The sequence below is a fragment of the Orcinus orca genome, chromosome 3, assembly GCF_937001465.1.
Source record: "Orcinus orca chromosome 3, mOrcOrc1.1, whole genome shotgun sequence".
Taxonomy (NCBI): Eukaryota; Metazoa; Chordata; class Mammalia; order Artiodactyla; family Delphinidae; genus Orcinus; species Orcinus orca.
Window position 1 is genome coordinate 133,220,387 of NC_064561.1, and position 18,029 is coordinate 133,238,415.

At 35.5% G+C, this 18,029-nt stretch overlaps 1 protein-coding gene across 3 annotated transcripts in view; it reads left to right on the forward strand.

The window, feature by feature from the left end:
- Positions 1 to 18,029, forward strand: part of SGTB (small glutamine rich tetratricopeptide repeat co-chaperone beta) — a 46,508-nt gene that overhangs the window by 13,451 nt on the left and 15,028 nt on the right. For all 3 annotated transcript variants that reach the window (XM_004270752.3, XM_033429902.2, XM_049707944.1), the window contains exon 5: positions 3,679 to 3,778. In XM_004270752.3, the coding sequence (XP_004270800.1) occupies positions 3,679 to 3,778 (100 nt within the window). The remainder of the gene's footprint in view (positions 1 to 3,678; positions 3,779 to 18,029) is intronic.

Sequence of the window (18,029 nt, forward strand, 5' to 3'; positions counted from 1 at the left end):
TTGTGAAACAGAAATGAGCCTGGAAATAGAGAATGGCTTGTGAACAATATAGGTATGGCTTGCTTCAAGAGAAGCAGATCTGTTGTGAGTAAAACTTGCAAAACAAGTCACTGAAGGGTTGATTATTTGCAACTGTATTTGCTGTGTGTACTCTAGGATCCCAAATTCTTTATGCTTAATCAAAGACATGAAAGTGATTTTCAGTATTATTTTTAACTTTTGTATATTTAGCATTTTTGAGTTCTTTGAAATTTAATATATGTATATGGCACTTAAGGATTTATTAACTAGCACACATGATTACTGTTATTAAATTTTCTAATAGTGACTATTGAAGCATACTTGATTTTAATAAATAAGTCACCATTGAGGATCTGTGTTCAGTTTTTATATCATGTCAGTTTTGTTGAGCTATAGAGGCAAGCCAGGTCAGGCCTACAAGGAGCTGTAGGGCAGAGTCCTGATCTTTACCAGTGAATGAGAGCCAACAAAAACCCTGTCCTATAGGCAGAGAGTTATTAGGGAACGTGCAGTGTTCTGAAGCTGTACACAAATGGTTCAGAACCATTTTCTGGCCTTTTCTTTAGTTTATACTCTGAAGAAGGCAGTTGCGTTTTTTCTTTAAAAAATTGGTTGTTGTGTAAAAAGGTAGATATGGAAAAGAGTATGCTTTTCCTATTCCTCGGGCATGGTCCTTTCTATTAGGTCTATAAATTACACTATATCACTGCTTTTAATGGCTGCATAGTGTTCCGTGGTACTGTTAGACCGTGATTTACTTACCTAGACAGATAATTTTGTAATCCTAAGTAAAGCTGTCTTAATATCTTTGTCTATATTTATTTTCACTATTGTGTGATTATCTTCTTTGGATTACATTAGAAAATGCTGTGTTTCCTACAAATAGACTGGTTTCAGTTTTCAATTTTTTATTTCCTCTAAGAAATCTTATCACTACAGTGACTTAAAATTTTAGAATTAGGACTTTCGTAAATTACATGTAAAATAAAGTAACCAGATCCTCATTGTCATTTGAATTATAGTATTCTCCAAAGAATTTGCATTTGAACTATCCAGATACAAATGCATTTTTCATATATTATTCTCACTGAAACAATTTAATCTGATGTTTCTTTTTCCTTCTACTTAGACTTTTGTAGTGTGTGAAATCCTCAGTGATGTAATATATGCTCCACTAACATTTTGCTTTTGCAGCTCTCTTGTTTTAGCTCTAGTACTAAATGGCAAATTGAAATTTTATTTTTGTCCCTCATATTTACTCCCTCTGCATGGCAGAACATTGGGAGACTGCATTCCCTGTAGAGTTTGTTTTGATATAATGAATGTTAGTAAGTTGAGGGTTGGAAGGAGATGCAGAATGAGGCTCATTTACTCTGGCAGCATGGGTAAACTGAATTACTTACTGCTTGTGGTTTTAACCAAAAGCTCTTAATCTTTGTTTTCACTAAGACATGTCACATCTAAGACATGTTACACATAAAGTTAAAGCAATTGTCATACAGATTTTGCTATTCGTGTGAAAACAAATGGCCACGGTAGACTGTCAAGCATAGGGTTATTACAGGCTGCATGTTATACTTACCTGTGTTAATCAGGGCTTCTGGCCAGCTAGTACCTTCCTGGAAGGTTGCTTTCAAATATTTTTGTGTGCTTTGCTTCTGAAGAGCTGCAATAAGATCAGACAAAACCAAGAAGGGTTCATTGCTGTAATTCCCTGCCATGTCACAGAAGTAAAGGCATATCTCAAAGGGTTGTCTTGAGGATTAAAGGAGACAGGAGAGTTCTGTGTATAAATATAGAGTGCTGTGCAGTGCCTAGTTATATTTATCTTCACAAATATCTGTGTCCTGAGTTTTTGTATATTGAATATTTTCTGACTTGAAGCTTTTTATCATTAATATCGCTATATATATATTTAGCATCTGTACACTTAGTGTGGTTTACGGGAAAAGACATACACTAGGTTTTACTACTACCCAAGAAATGCCATCCCAAGGCAAAAAGACCCAATGGCAACAAGAAAATCCACGTAACCCAGAGAATTTAAATCTTTTACATGGAAGAAGCAAATCTATTTAAGTACTGAGGCTAATGTAGTTAATTTCTTGCTCAATCATAAAAGCTATGTAACCTTTTGGCTTCATTTCTTTTTGGGGGTGGGGATGTAAATTAATTTTTTTAGCTTTAAAAATACAGCTTTATTGAGCTATAATTGACGCACCATGCGATTTACTGTAACATGTATGAATTCATTGGTTTTTAGTATGTACACAGAGTTGTGTAGCCATCACCACAATTTTAGAACATTTTATCATCCCAAAGAGAAATTACGTAGAAATCACTTTTTATATTCATTTAGCAATCACTCTTTATATTCATTTCTGCTTCTTAATTTGAAGTAACGTTTGTATGATTTTAGGTACTCTTATCTACATGTCTTTCCTTTAATCTTACTGTTATCTGCAAATTTACACTCTCCTTCCATTAAGTAGCTAATGATCTGTTAAGAAAACAAGGCTAATAGGAGAGCTTCTGGTTCAGAGAAAGCTGGAAGGAATAATAGAGGCTTTTGAGATGTAAACAATTCCTCGTAATCCCAGTGTTTTAAAAATTTCAATTTTGAGCATTGGTTCTTATTAGTGATCATGACACTTTTTTTCTGTTTAATGGATTACAGAAGATAGCCACAAGAAATCCCTTATTTTGCCGACCAGTCGTTAATGTAGCTAAATTATTGCCAGATGTGTCTGCAGAAGCCCTTCCTGAAGATCAGTATGCTGTGGGCTAGCTGTGGTATCTGAAATTCTGTCTTTCTAGAAATTAATCTCCAATAATCTTCTTTAAGAGAGAATCTATCTCTGGAAGGGATAGCACATAAAAATATCTGCCAATGACATTGACATGAGTAGTTTTACTAGCTTACCCTCACCACATGTTCTGAGGGCTTGCTCATCAGCAGGTGCATGTTTTGACAGGGAAGGAATGGAGGACCAGGTCCAGACTGAGATAGTGATTGTGGAGGGTGGTCCACCTGGAATGGGGTGGGGCAGCTCTAATAGGAAAGAGAGAGATGAAGATAAGGAAGGTGATTAGGTTTTGCCAAGAGGTAATCATAATTGTTACACTTACTTATTGAAGTCTGGTTTTATAAGATATTAAAAGATTAATTTTGTTTTTCATCTTTATTGGAGTACAATTGCTTTACAATGGTGTGTTAGTTTCTGCTTTATAACAAAGTGAATCAGTTATACATATGTTCCCATATCTCTTCCCTCTTGCGTCTCCCTCCCTCCCACCCTCCCTATCCCACCCCACCAGGTGGTCACAAAGCACCGAGCTGATCTCCCTGTGCTATGCGGCTGCTTCCCACTAGCTATCTATTTTACGTTTGGTAGTGTATAGAGTCTTTAAAAAATTAATTTTTGAGAGTGGCATGGTCAAAGATTAATTTTTTAAAGACTCTCCGTTGTTAAAAATCATTCAAACACACTGAAAGCTAACGGGTATCAACTCTATAGTACAATACAAAATTTATTTCCAGTATGAATGAAAAATCATGTTGCTGACCTTCGTATTACTGTAGTTTCTATGATTAAAATTTATCTTCCAGACTTTTTTTCTGTATATTGTACTTACTGTACCTATTGGTTATTTTAGGCAATAACCACATGAAAGAAGAAAATTATGCTGCTGCAGTGGATTGTTACACACAGGCGATAGAATTGGATCCAAATAATGCAGTTTATTATTGTAACAGGTAAACTGGCACTGTTGTGGCAGGTTTACAGTTGTTAAACATTTGCATTAATAGCTCTGAAGGAGTTTTTTATAGCTCCGTAAAATTTGTTTTTTTATTTAGAAAATTTTGAACGTTTGGAAACATATAAAAGAAGGAAAAAATAAGCTCATAAATTTACCACTTAGAGGCAACCACTGTTACTAATAACCTTTTGGCATATGTTGTTTGATGTAAGAGTAATCAATTTCAGATTAATCTTTATTCACTAGGCATATCACAAACACGTTCTTATTTTATTTAAATCCTTCATAAACATTATTTAAATGAATACAAATTAGTCTATCATTACCTCTTAATCTTTTTTATATATCTAGCACCTTTCATTGTGGCTGGCAAACAAGCAGTATTATTTTTTAATAAATTGATAGATGTACCTTATTTTGCCTTACTTTGCTTTGTCCTACTGGTGGACATTGAAGGTGTTCCTTTTTTTTTCAATATTATAAAGCTGCAATGAACATCTTTGTTTCTAATATTATTTTCTGGACTTAAGATTTTCTAGACTTTGTATCTATCCTTGGAAGTGCACTCAGTTGGTCTAACAGTATAAACATTTAAAAATTTATTGATGCTAATTTCAAAATTGTTCCAGCTTCTTTGAAAATATTTTGAAAATTCTTTTCTTCCCCTAGGATATGTGAGTGTATCTGTTTTTACCACACCCTTATCAGCACCAAGTACTTGAATTATTATTTATTATTGTTAATTTAATATTATTCTTATTTTAATAGTGATTTGTAATTTACATTTAATTACTGGTGAGGTTGGGCATTTTTCAAATGTTGGCCATTTGTGTTATTTTTTTTCTCTCTAAATTATTTGTACCTGTGCCAGGCCTCATCCTGTTTGACCTCAGACATTTCTTCCCTTCCCTTTTCTGCCCTTTTTAACAGAGGGTCTGACCCCTGCAGGCTGTGTTTCCCAGGCTCCTTTGACACCTGGGTTTTGTCTGTGTTCAGCCGTGGGAGGTACTGGCAGGAGATTGGAGGGCAGAAGGAAGGCAGAAGTTGGGTATTTCTTCCCCTCTTTTTACATCAGGGTGTTTATCCAGCAGGGGCTGCTTCTCCTCCTTGTCTCCAGCTCCCACCCAAGACACCCGCTATGGTCCCAGCTTTTTCCAGGTGACATTGGGTTTTGGGCTCTGCACTCTGTTCTGTCTTAGGGACGGTAACGGCTTCCTGCTGTTGCTAATCTCTGCATTGATGCACAACCCCCTGTTTGGCATCTCAGCTCTTCCATCAGCTATGTAATGAATTCCCTGCACTAAATTTTTTAAATATTAAAATTCCAATAGAACTTTCTGCAGTGATGGAAATGTTCTGTATCTGCATTGTCCAGTACAGTAGCCACTAACCACAGTGGCTGTTAAGAACTTGAAATGTGGCTAGTGCAATGGAGAAACTAAAATTTTAATGGTTAATTAATTTAAGGTCAATTTAAATTAATTAAATTTAAATAGCCATATGTGGCTTGTGGCTGCTGTACTGGACACCATAGCTCTATATTAAAGATAAAAATCCCTTTGTCCTAATTGCATAGTTTATTGTTTGCCTTTTAATGTTTTTCATATGTAAAAGTTTTAAATATTTATGTAGACAAATTTGTTTATCTTTTCTTTTGCATTTTATTACAGTGTTTTTAGGCTGAAAGCTCTCTGCATTTACAGACTTGGCAAATAACTTTTATTTTTTCCTTTACATTTAAATTTTGTCATGCCAAGTCTATTTTAATCAATCTGAAGCTTTTTATGACAGATTTATAAAAATTACCTTTTATTATATAGTAAGTTCTTAGATTTGAAAGAGATCTTCAGGTTAATTTGGTCCAATCTTTCATTGAGTTATTTTTATCATATTTAGGGTATTCATACCCTTATGAGATAGTCCCTTCTCTCCCACCTTTTCTTTTGTGGTTATATCTGTTAGAAAAGTCTTCCTTGACACTGATTTTGTTTCCCTGAAGCTCCTGTAGCTTCTCTCAATTGACTTTATTTTTATTCTTATGGACAATTATAGAATAAGTGTGACTCTTCTTTTTCATGACAGTACCTAACATTTTGAAGTTTGCTACTGTGTTCATTTAATTCTTTTCTCCACATCAAATGTTCACAGCTTTTTCCATTGTACCTCACATAGGTCAGTTTTAAATCTTACACTTTTGTTCTAAACTTGTTCCAGGTTACCTGTGTCTTTACTCTGTAGTTCCCAGAAGTTAGCACAGCATATCTGGCATTGGTCTGACTAGAACAGACTTGTAGAGTGCTCATTTAACCTACTTCTAGATAACATAGTTATATATTAGTGTTTTGTAGCATTATCTATTAAATTTATATTTTGCTTTGGTTTTATTAAAGCCTGTCCTTTTTCACACACTCTCTCTCCCCTGCCACTCAGTCGTACATTCATTTGACAGGTTCTTGCCCAACACCTGCTGTGCACCAGTGTTGTCACAGGAGGTAAAGTTGGTTGTTTGGACTCAAATGCAGGATCTTATATTTTATCCCTATGGGATTTTATCTTGTTAGTCTTTTATTTATATGTCCCTAATCGTTTGGGATAAATTGTAAAGTACTATATTTGCTTTTGCTCCTAGCTTCATGTCAACCACAAACTTGACAAGAGCACCTATATGACATTGTATCAGTTACAGAGTCAACTAGGGGAACAGTCATGGGGAAGTGGTTAAGAGCAGGGTTTCTGACCCACACTCTTTGGATTCTAATTTCTGGCTCTTCCACTTACATGTATGTGACCTTGAGCAAATTATCCTAACATCTTAGTTTCCCCATTGGTATAATGTGGATAATAGTATTTATCTCATCGCATGGTTGTCGAGATCAAATAGTTAATATATATAAAGTGCTAGGAAAGTGTCTAGTAAAGAGTATTGTACATAGCAGTAGCTATTATCATTATTATTTATGCAATCTGGGGTTTTTGCCTTAATCAGATTATGAAGAGAGATCCAAATTTATCGGGGTCCAAATACATTGTCAATTGTTTTTCTCTGAGTTACCAGTCTGGTGGTAATCCCGATAAAATAGAAAGGAAATGATGTTAGCCTCATAGGACTTGTTCTGAATTAATCTAATGTTATTTTCCTTCTTTTTTTTTTTTTGATCTCTAACATTTTTTTAGTGAAGATTTAGAAAAATCAAAGAGGTTTACAGTGAATATGCATATATCCACACCAAGATTTTGCCATTAATATTTTAGTATATTTGCTATATCAATATTTATTCATCTATCTGTGCCTATCTTATTTTTGATGCATTTCAAGGTAAATTGCAGCCATCAGTACACTTTCCCCCTAAATATTTTAGTATGCATGTCATTGACTACAGTTCAATATTTTACATTCTTTTCTTTTGAGGTAAAATTTACATGCAATAAAAAGCACAGATCTCAACTGTATGTTCACTAAATTTTGACAAATGCATACACCTATATAACTTACCACCCCTATCAAGATAGTGAAGATTACCACCCGGGAAGTTTTCCCTGCCCCTTCAGAGTCAGTTGCCTAAAACACTCGCCAGAGAAAACCACTGTTTTGTTTTGTTTTGTTTTTCCACCATAGATTAGATTTGTCTCTGTTAGAATTTCACATAAAAGGAATCATACTATGTATACCCTTGTGTGTGAGACCTTTTTTACTTGACATAATGGTTTTGACATTCAGTCCTGTTGTTGCATGGTTCTTTTTTTTAAACTGCTCAGTATTGGTTGTTTGAACGCATCACCGTTTGTTTAGGCATTTTCCTATTCATAGGCACCCAGGCTGCCTTTAGTTGTTGTTGTTTTTGTTTTTTGTATTTTGTCCAGAATTTAGAGTTGTTATTTCTGGAAGCATTGGATCCATAAGGAATTTAGTTGGCCATACTGAAAACCTACATTTTCTCTCTTCACATACATACACACACACACACACATACACACACACACACACACACACACACACACACACACACAAATCACTTTGTTAATCTGTTCTAATAATCCAGCTCAGAAAAATAGAAAATCCAAATAATTTGTGGAGAATTAATTTCCCAAGCTCTGCTTTTATGTTTGGATTTTATTCTCTGTAATAAGATGACTAGACATGTTTTCATTTAGCGTATGAAATCTTGAAATAAATACATTTAATACTGCATAGAATGCTATGACCAGGTGTAAATGTTATCAGAAAATTGATTAGTATAGAGCTCCGTAAGCCATATACTTTTAACTATGAATATGATGAATCTGAGCCTAGATAAATCATTTATTTTTAATGAGATTAGTGTTTGTTAATAGTCGCATGTCCACTAGTACAGTATTAGAAGAGATTCTTGGCAGTACCTGTACTTGCTTTTCATTTAATTATTGTTAAATTGAAATGAATAATTATGCTTCTTTTTTGCATTTAAATAGTATCTTCTTCCCTGAGGAGTTCAGTAATAGAGTATGCAATTTAATATTAAATAATTAGAAAACTTTATTTGCAAATATTAAATAAAGCTTTAGGAATCTTTTTTAGACTCAAGTGGTTATAAATATCTCAATAGCCTGTAGTTTGCCAGCTACCCCTTGCCATTTTTCTTAGCCAGCTGACTGCCATGAGTTGGAAGCTCAGAATAGCAGATCTAAATCTTTCTTTTGATATTCATTTTCACAGTTTATTACTAATCAAAATATTGTTTGCATATTAAACTTGCTAGGATGAACCAAAGTTTACTTTTTATAGAAGTGACTTTTTAATTTGATTAGAGAACAATAAATTGGTATATTTCTTAAGCATAAATCTTTCTTTTCTAGACTTAATCTATTTTGGGCTTTTAGGATCCTAATGATGCTTTAGGCTCAGCTCAGATACCAGGACAACATGAGTCCTTCCTTGAAAAACTATTATTTAGTTTTGCTTTTATTCTATGTTCCTAGCACTTACTATGATATATAACACTTATATAAGTTTATCATATATGTTCTGCCTTATAATTATATGCATACTTGTTTTATTTCTTCAGCTGAAGGGCAGAGATTGCATCTTGTATCTATTCGTATTCCCTGTAATACCTAACACTGTGCCTCACAAGAGTTCAGCCAATTTTTTTTGTATGCTTGGAAGGCTATAGAAGAAATATAAGAAATTTCTGGTGATGTTGAAGTGACCAGACACTCAAATTAACACTTGTATACATAAAACAACAAATGCTTTATAGGTCTAAAATATTTCCAAGTATTTTATAATATGAAATGATATTTCATATTAAACTCGCTAGTTTTCCATGTCTTCCGTCCCTAAACAGTACAGATCTTCCTCGACTTACGATGTTACATCCTGATAAACTTGAAAATGTCATAAGTCGAAAATGCATTTAATACACCTAACCTACTGACACAGCTTAGCCTAGCCTATCTTAAATATGCTCAGAACACTTACATTAGCCTCACAGTTGGGCAGAATCATCTAACACAAAGCCTATTTTATAATAAAGTGTTGAATGTCTTGTGTAATTTATTGAATACTGTACTGAAAGTGAAAAGCAGAATGGTTGCATGGGTACAGAATGATCGTAAGTGTGTCATTGTTTACCCTCGTGATTGCATGGTTGACTGGGAAGTGCAGCTCGCTGCCACTGCCCAGCATCACGAGGGAGAATCATGCCACTTATCACTAGCCCTGGAAAAGATCAACCTTCAAAATTTGGAGTATGGTTTCTACTGTATGAGTATTGCTTTTGCACCATCGTAAAGTCAAAAAATTGTAAGTTAAGCCATTGTAAGTCAGGGCCCATCTGTATTCTTATAGGTATTTCTTTTGTACAGCCTCATTGCTGAATACATTACCTTACACAGAATCATCTCCTGTTTCTGGGATGGATAGGTGGTTCAATGACTGAGTCCATAAATGGAATTAAAGATATTGGGAAAGAGAGTGCATGATGGAAAGAATTTGTCTGGAAGGCCTCTCACGTGATGGGGAATTTGAATTGAAGGTGGATTTGGTGGACAGGTAGAACTGGGATAAACAGAGGGGAGGGGAAGGCATTTTAGGTTGTAGAGCGTAGTTTAAAAGGCAAAATTAGGAAGCATCAGGGCATTGTACCAAGGAATGCTGGTGACAGCGTGAGCTCTCAGAAAGATGGGAACAGAGACCTCATTGTTTTACATTTTGTTTTCTTCCACCTCCATAAGCAGCATATAGTCATTGGGTTCAGTGGGACTTGACTTTGTTTGTTGAACTTAGAGTTGAATCTCAGTTCAGCCACTAACTAGCTGTGTGACCTTGGGTAGCCACTAAACCTTTCTGAGCCTCAATTTCCTCACTTGTAAAATAGAGATAATACTAACCACTTTCACAGGGTAGTTGTGAAGAGTAATGATATGTGTGTATGTATGTGTGTGTATATATATATATATATATATATGTCATAGTTCTAGGCTTTCAATATTTGTTTCTTTCAAAAACAATGTAATTCCTAGTTGTAGGAGTAGGCTTTTGCTATAATTTATTTATATGTGATATACAGTATGGGAAATGTTAGGTACCTGTAAATTTTTTTTGCCTTATTTCCTATAAAAACAGAGCACAAGTTATATTCATGCTCTCGCTCTAACAAGGTAAAGAAAGCGAGGGTGTCTGAAAACATGATGACTCTGACTGTTTTGTTCTGCTGGAGTTTCATTAGTTATGCCCTGATAACTAGACAGCAGGGTCAGAGAGAGCAGACCACATTGTTATTCAGTTCAGACACTGGCGTGTTTGGCTGCATCTCACAGAAGCTTCAAATATAGCCTGATTTCTCTTCCCTTTCCTGGATGCAGATTCAGACGCCTCTTCTCTTTTGTGAGCTGCACATTCTGCTTTCATCCCAGCTTGCAGTTTGTGATCTAAAGCTAAAGCTATCAGTATTGAAACATAGTCATACTCTTTCCTTCTGCCCACTTGTCTTTCTGGGTCTGATTCTCCCTGCTTTATTTCTGTTTTATTATCAGTATCAGAAGCTAAATATCAGGGAGTCTTCCTCTTTGTTTCCCTTTTCCATATACCTCCCAAATAGCTCATTTGTTCCCTCTTTCATTTCCATCCAGATTCTTAACTTTTGCTAAACTAGTGCAATAGTAACTTCAGTTGGCTTCCCGTTTCTACTTGCAGTCTCCACTCCAGTCTTCTGTCAAAATGATCGTTCTAAAATATGAAATTAATTGTCTAACTCTTGCTCTCTGTTTGCTAGTTCCAAATACCGTGATCAGATTTAAGCTCTTCTGGATGATACATCAGATCTTTTATAATATAAGCTCTCTCTTTTCTTTTAACTTTATTATCCTCACTCTTCTTCTTACCCCATTCCTCTCCTCTGCTCTCTATGCCCATGTAATGTGAAATTTACTGATTTCCTAAAAATGCCGTGTTGGGACATCTCTTCATATTTTTATGTGCTTCTTTATCTGCATAGAATATTTCCTACCTTATCTAATTGGGCAAATTCCTGTCATCCTTCAAGAACCTGTTAGATGTTGCATCTTTTGGGAAGACTTTCTTAATTTCTTCTCTCTTCAACCTCCCCTTCCCTGCCATGCCCTATGGAGTGGTGCTGTTCAATATGGTAGCTTCTATCCACATTTGGCTGTTCAAATGTAAATTAATTACAATAAATAAAATAAAAAATTCAGTTCCTCAATTGCAGTAGCATATTTCCAGTGCTCTTTAGTCACATGTGGCTAGGGACTGCTGTATTGGATAGCACAGGTAAAGAACTTGTCTATCACACAAAGTTCTATTAGACAGCTCTGCATACAGTTAACCATATCTTTCTCTGTGTTGCCTCTTTCTATGATGTCTCCACTGTTGCACTTATCATACTATTTATTTATTTACATGTCTGTTTCCCTATTAGACAGTGAATGTTTGAGGGCAAAGATATACCCTCTTCATTTCTGTATACTTGATTTTGAGCTGGATTTAGCATATTGCAAGTGTTCAACAAAATTTTGAGTTGAATTGATTCAGTGAATTTTAGAAGGGAGAATTGCCTCTACTTGAAGACTTCTAATGGTGAAACAGTCACATGGCAGCATGTTGCATATATATATTCACAAATAATACATATTTATTATATATAATAATTTTATATGATATATATTTATTTAGGGAAACAAATTTCAACATATTTTAAACCTATTTAAACTTACTGGAAGAGAAATACAATGAACATCCATATATGTTTACCCTAGAGTCAATAGTAGCTAATACTTTGCTGTGTTTACTTCCTCTCTCTTTCTTGCTCTCTGTCTCTCTACAAGGGTGTGTTTGTGTGTATGTGTGTGTGTGTGTGTGTGTGTGTATGTGTGTACACACATATAAAATTTTCTTGCTGATCCCAAATACTTTAGTTATATCTCCTAAGACGTACCCTGCATAACTACCCTACCATTCACATGTAAGAAAATTAGCATTAATTTTCTAATTAATTTCATTAGTATTGAAATTTCTCCACTTGTCCCCCAAATACCATCTATAGCTATGTTTTTCGATCCAGAATCCAATCAAGGACTACACGTTGCATTTTGATATATCACTTTAGTCTCTTTTAATCTAGAAAGTATTCCTGTCTTTTTTGGTTGTTTATTTTTCATGACATAGACTTTTCCAAAGAGTTAAGGCCAGTGATTTTATAGAATGTGTCGTATTCTGGATATGTGTGATGGCTTCCTCATGATTAAATTTAGGTTACATTTTGGCATGAAGCCTACATAAATAATTTGTATACCATTTATTGCATTATATTAGGAGGTCCATAATTTCAAACTGTCCCACTGATGGTGATTCTGAAATTTATATCTTAAGGTGGTGACTACTATATCTTTCTATTACTCCTTTTATAATTAAAAATAATGTATGAGGGCTTCCCTGGTGGCGCAGTGGTTGAGAGTCCACCTGCCGATGCAGGGGACACGGGTTCGTGCCCTGGTCCGGGAAGATCCCACATGCCGCGGAGCGGTTGGGCCCGTGAGCCATGGCCACTGACCCTGCGCGTCCAGAGCCTGTGCTTCACAACGGGAGAGGCCACAACAGTGAGAGGCCCGCGTACCGCAAAAAAAAAAAAGAGTGAGGAGCTTCCCTAAGATGGCTGAATAGGAAGACCCTGAACTCGCCTCCTCCCATAGGCACACCCAAATTAGAACTGCTTACAGAGCAAATATCTAGGAGGATGACCTGAAGACTAGCAGAAAAGATTTTCCACAACTGAAGATACAAAGAAGGAGCCACATTGAGGAGGGGCAGAGATGTGGTATAGGCAGGATACACAACCTCAGGTTGATGACCCACAGACAAGAAAGATACTTCAAGTGCAGATGTCCTCCTCAAGGAGTGAGGAGTCCAAGCTCCACCTTGTGTTCCTCAGCCTAGAGGTTCTGAACCAGGAAGGCGAGTCCCCAGAAAGTCTGGCTTTGAAAACTACCAGGGCTTACATTTGGGAGAGCTGGAGGGCTGTAGGAAAGAGGGACTCCACTCTTACTGGGCACATGCAAAATCTAACACCCTCAGGGTCCCAGTGCAGAGGCAGTAGTTTGAAAGGAGCCTGGGTTAGACCCACCTGATGGTCTTAGAGAGCCTCCCAGAGAGACAGGAGGCAACTGTCTGTCTGGGGACAGAGACACTGGCAGCAGCCATTTTGGGGAGCTTGTTCTACTGTGATGAGACTGGCACTGGGAAGTGCCATTTTGGAATCCTCCCTCCAGCCTGTTAATGCTGGAGGCTAGCACTGCCTACCAGCATGCCCACAGTAGTCAGCCCACCACAATAGAAGAGTGCCCACGGCCCACATAGAGGGCACTCTTAGCTCATATAGCCTGGTGATCAGAAGGGAGCATGATGTTGGGCCCCATAGCACATCTCCTACATAAAGCTACTTCTCCAAGATTGGGAGATATAAGTGACCTACCTAATACATAGAAATAAGCAGAGAGAATTAGGCAAAATGAGGAGACGAATATGTTCCAAACAAAGGAACAAGACAAAACCTCAAAAAAAGAACTAAACGAAGTGGAGATAAGCAATCTACATGATAAAGAATTCAAGGTAATTATCATAAAGATGCTTACTGCACTTGGGAGAAGAATGGATGAACACAATGAGAATTTCAACAAAGACTTAGAAAATATAAAAGAATGAAACAGTTGAATAATAAAATACAATAACTAGAATAAAAAATACATTAGAAAGAATCAACAATAAATTAGATGATAAAGAAAAATGGATCAGCAATCTGAAAGACAGAGTAGTGCAAATCACCCAAGCTGAACAGGAAAAGAGAAAAAAATAATTTTAAAAAATGAGGATAGTTTAAGGTACAATCAAGTGTACTAACATTTGCATTAAAGGGGTACAAGAAGGAAAAGAGAGAGGGAAGGGGGCAGGTAACTTATTTGAAGAAATAAGTTAGCTGAAAATTTCCCTAACCTGGGGAAGGAAACAGGAAAGAAACAGGTCCAGGAAGCACAGAGTCCCAAACAACATGAACCCAAAGAAATTCACAGCAAGACACATTATAAATAAAATGGCAGAAAATAAAGGTAGAGGGAGAATCTTAAAAGCAACAAGAGAAGCTACTAGTTACATACAATGGAACTCCCATAAGGTTATGAGCTGCCTTTTCAGCACAAACTTTGCAGGCCAGAAGGGAGTGGCATGATATATTCAAAGTGCTGAAAGGAAAAAAACCTACAACCAAGAATACTTAGCAAGATTATCATTCAGAATTGAAGGAGAGATAAAAAGAGTTTTACAGACAAGCAAAGATAAAAGAGTTCAGCACTACTAAACTGGCTTTACAAGAAATGTTAAAGGGACTGCTCTAAGTGGAAAAGAAAAGGCCACAACTAGAAATATGAAAATTATGAAAGGAAAAATCTCATTGGTATAGGCAAACACACACTAAAGGTAGTGGATCAGCAGTCTATAGAGCTACTATGAAGCTTAAAAGACAAAAGTAGTAAAATTATCTATATCTAAATTACTTAAGTGAATCACAAAAAGATGTAAAATATGACATCCAAAACATCAAATGTTGGTGGAGAGGATTAAAAATGTAGTGCTTTTAGAACGCACTTGAACTTAAGCAACCATCAACTTAAAATAGACTACAGTGTACAAAGGTTGTTGTATATGAACCTCGTGGTAAACACAAACAAAAAACCTATACAGATATAAAAAAATTAAAAGGAATAAAGACACAACACTAAAGAAAGCAATCATATCACAAGGAAAGAGAATAAGAGAAGAAAAAAGAAACAGGAACTACAAATACAACTAGAAAACAATTAACAAAATGGCAGTAAGTACGTACCTATCAATAATTACTTTAAATGTAAGTGGACTCTGCTCCAGTCAGAAGACTTAGGGTGGCTAAATAGAGAAAAGAACAAGACCCATATACATGCTGCCTACAAGAGACTCAATTCACATATAAAAACACACACAGACTGAAAGTGAAGGGATGGCAAAAGGTATTCAATGAAAATGGAAATGAAAAGAAAGTTGGGGTAGTAATACAAATGCAAGACAAAATAGACTTTAATACAAAGGCTGTAACTAGAGACAGGAAAGGACATTACATAACGATAAAGAAATCAACCCACCAAGAAGATATAATTGTGAATATATATGCACCCAACATAGGAGCACCTAAATTCATAATGTAAATATTAACATAAAGGGAGAAATTGTTAGTAATACAATAATAGTAGAGGACTTTAACACCCCACTTACATCAATGGACAGATCATCCAGACAGAAAATAAGGAAACACTGGCCTTAAGTGACATATTAGACCAGATAAACTTAAATGATATATATAGAACACTCCATCCAAAAGCAGCAGAATACACATTCTTTTCAAGTGCACATGGAACATTCTCCAGGCTAGGCCACAAAATAAGTCTCAGTAAATTTAACAAACTTGAAATCATATCAAGCATCTTTGCTGATCACAATGCTATGAGATGAGAAATCAACTGCCAGGAAAAACTACAAAAAACACAAGCTTGTGGAGGCCAAATAATTTGCTACTAAGCAACCAGTGGGTCACTGAAGAAATAAAAGAGGAAATAAAAAATAACTGACAAATGAAAATTGAAACACAGTGATCTAAAAACTATGGGACTCAGCAAAAGCAGTTCTAAGAGGGAAGTCTGTAGTGATACACACCTATCTCAGGAAATTTAAAAAATCTCAAACAATCTAACCTTACACTTAATGGAAATAATAAAGAAGAACAAACAAAACCCAAAGTTAGTAGAAGGAAAGAAGTAATAAAGATATGAGCAGAAATTAATGAAGTAGAGACTTTAAAAAAAGAAAAAAAATCAATGAAACTAAGAGCTGGTTCTTTGAAAAGATAAAATTAATAAACCTTTATCCAGACTTACCAAGAAAAAAAAGAGAGATGGCCCAAAGAAACAAAATCAGAAATGAAAGAGAAGTTACAACAGACACCACAGAAATACAAAGAATTATATTATTATGAACAAATATACACCAATGAATTGGACAACCTAGAAAAAATGGATAAATTCCTAGAAATATACAATCTTCCAAGACTGAACTAGGAAGAAATAAAAAATATGAACAGACCAATTACCAGTAATGGAATTGCATCAGTAATTAAAAAACAAACAAAAACAAAAACTCCCAACAAACAAAAGTCTAGGACCAGGAGATTTTCAAGTAAATTCTACCAAACATTTAAAGAAGAGTTAACAGCTGTCCTTCTCAAAAATTTGAAGAGAAAGGAATGCTTCTGAACTTATGAGGCCAGCATCACCAAAACCTGATACCAAAACCAGACAAAGACACCACAGAAAAAGAAAACTACCTGCCAGTATCACTGATGAACATAGATGTAAAAATTCTCAACAAGATATTAGCAATTTGACTTCAACAAGACATTAAAAGGATCATACACCATGATCAAGTGGGATTTATCCCAGTGATGCAAGGATGGTTCAATGTCTGGAAATCAATCAATATGATATACCACATAAAAAGATTGAAGAATAAAAGTCATATGATCATCTCAATAGATGCAGAAAAAGCTTTTGACAAAATTCAACATCCACTTACGATAAAAAGTTTCTACAAAGTGGCTATAGAGGGAACATACCTCAACACAATTAAGCCCATCTGTAGCAAACCCACAGCCAGCATCATCCTCGATGGTGAAAAGCTGAAGTCATTTCTTCTACAGTCAGGAACAAGACAAGGATACCCACTCTCACCACTTTTATTCAACATAGTTTTGGAAGTCCTAGCCAGGTCAGTCAAACAAGAAAAAGAAATAATAGGAATCCAAATTGGAAAGGAACAGGTAAAACTGTCACTGTTTACAGATGACATGATACTATATATAGAAAGCCCTCAAGACACCACCAAAAACTATTAGAACTAATAAATGAATTCATTAAAGTTGCAAGATCCAAAATTAATATATGGAAGTCTGTTGCATTTCCATACGCTAAAGATGGACTAACAGAGAGATTAAGAAAACAATCCAATGTATAATTGCATAAAAAAGAATAAAATACATAGGAATAATTCTAACTAAGGAGGTGTAAAAGACCTGCACTCGGGAAACTATAAGACATTGATGAAAGAAATTGAAGGTGACACTAACAGATGGAAGGATATACTGTGCTCATGGATTGGAAGAATTAGTATTGTTAAAATGACCATACTACCCAAAGCGATCTACAGGTTGAGTGCAATCCCTATCAAAATGCCAATGGCATTTTCTACAGGACTAGAACAAATAATTTTAAAATTTGTATCCAGAAGACCCTGGATAGCCAAAGCAATCTTGAGAAAAAAGAACAAATCTAGAGGTATCATGCTTCCTGTTTTCAAACTAAACCACAAAGCTAAAGTAATCAAAACAGTATGGTACTGAAACAAAACCAGACACAGATCAATGGAACAGTATAGAGAGCCCAGAAATAAACCCACACTTACATGGTCAATTAATCTACATCAAAGAAGGTAAGAATATACAATGGGGAAGAGGCAACCTCTTTAATAAATTGTATTGGGAAAACTGGACCAGTTTCTCACACTGTATATCAATACAAAAATAAACTCAAAATGAATCAAAGAATTAAACATAAGACCTGAAATCATGAAACTCCTGGAAGAAAACATAGGCAGTACACTCTTTGATATTGATCTTAGC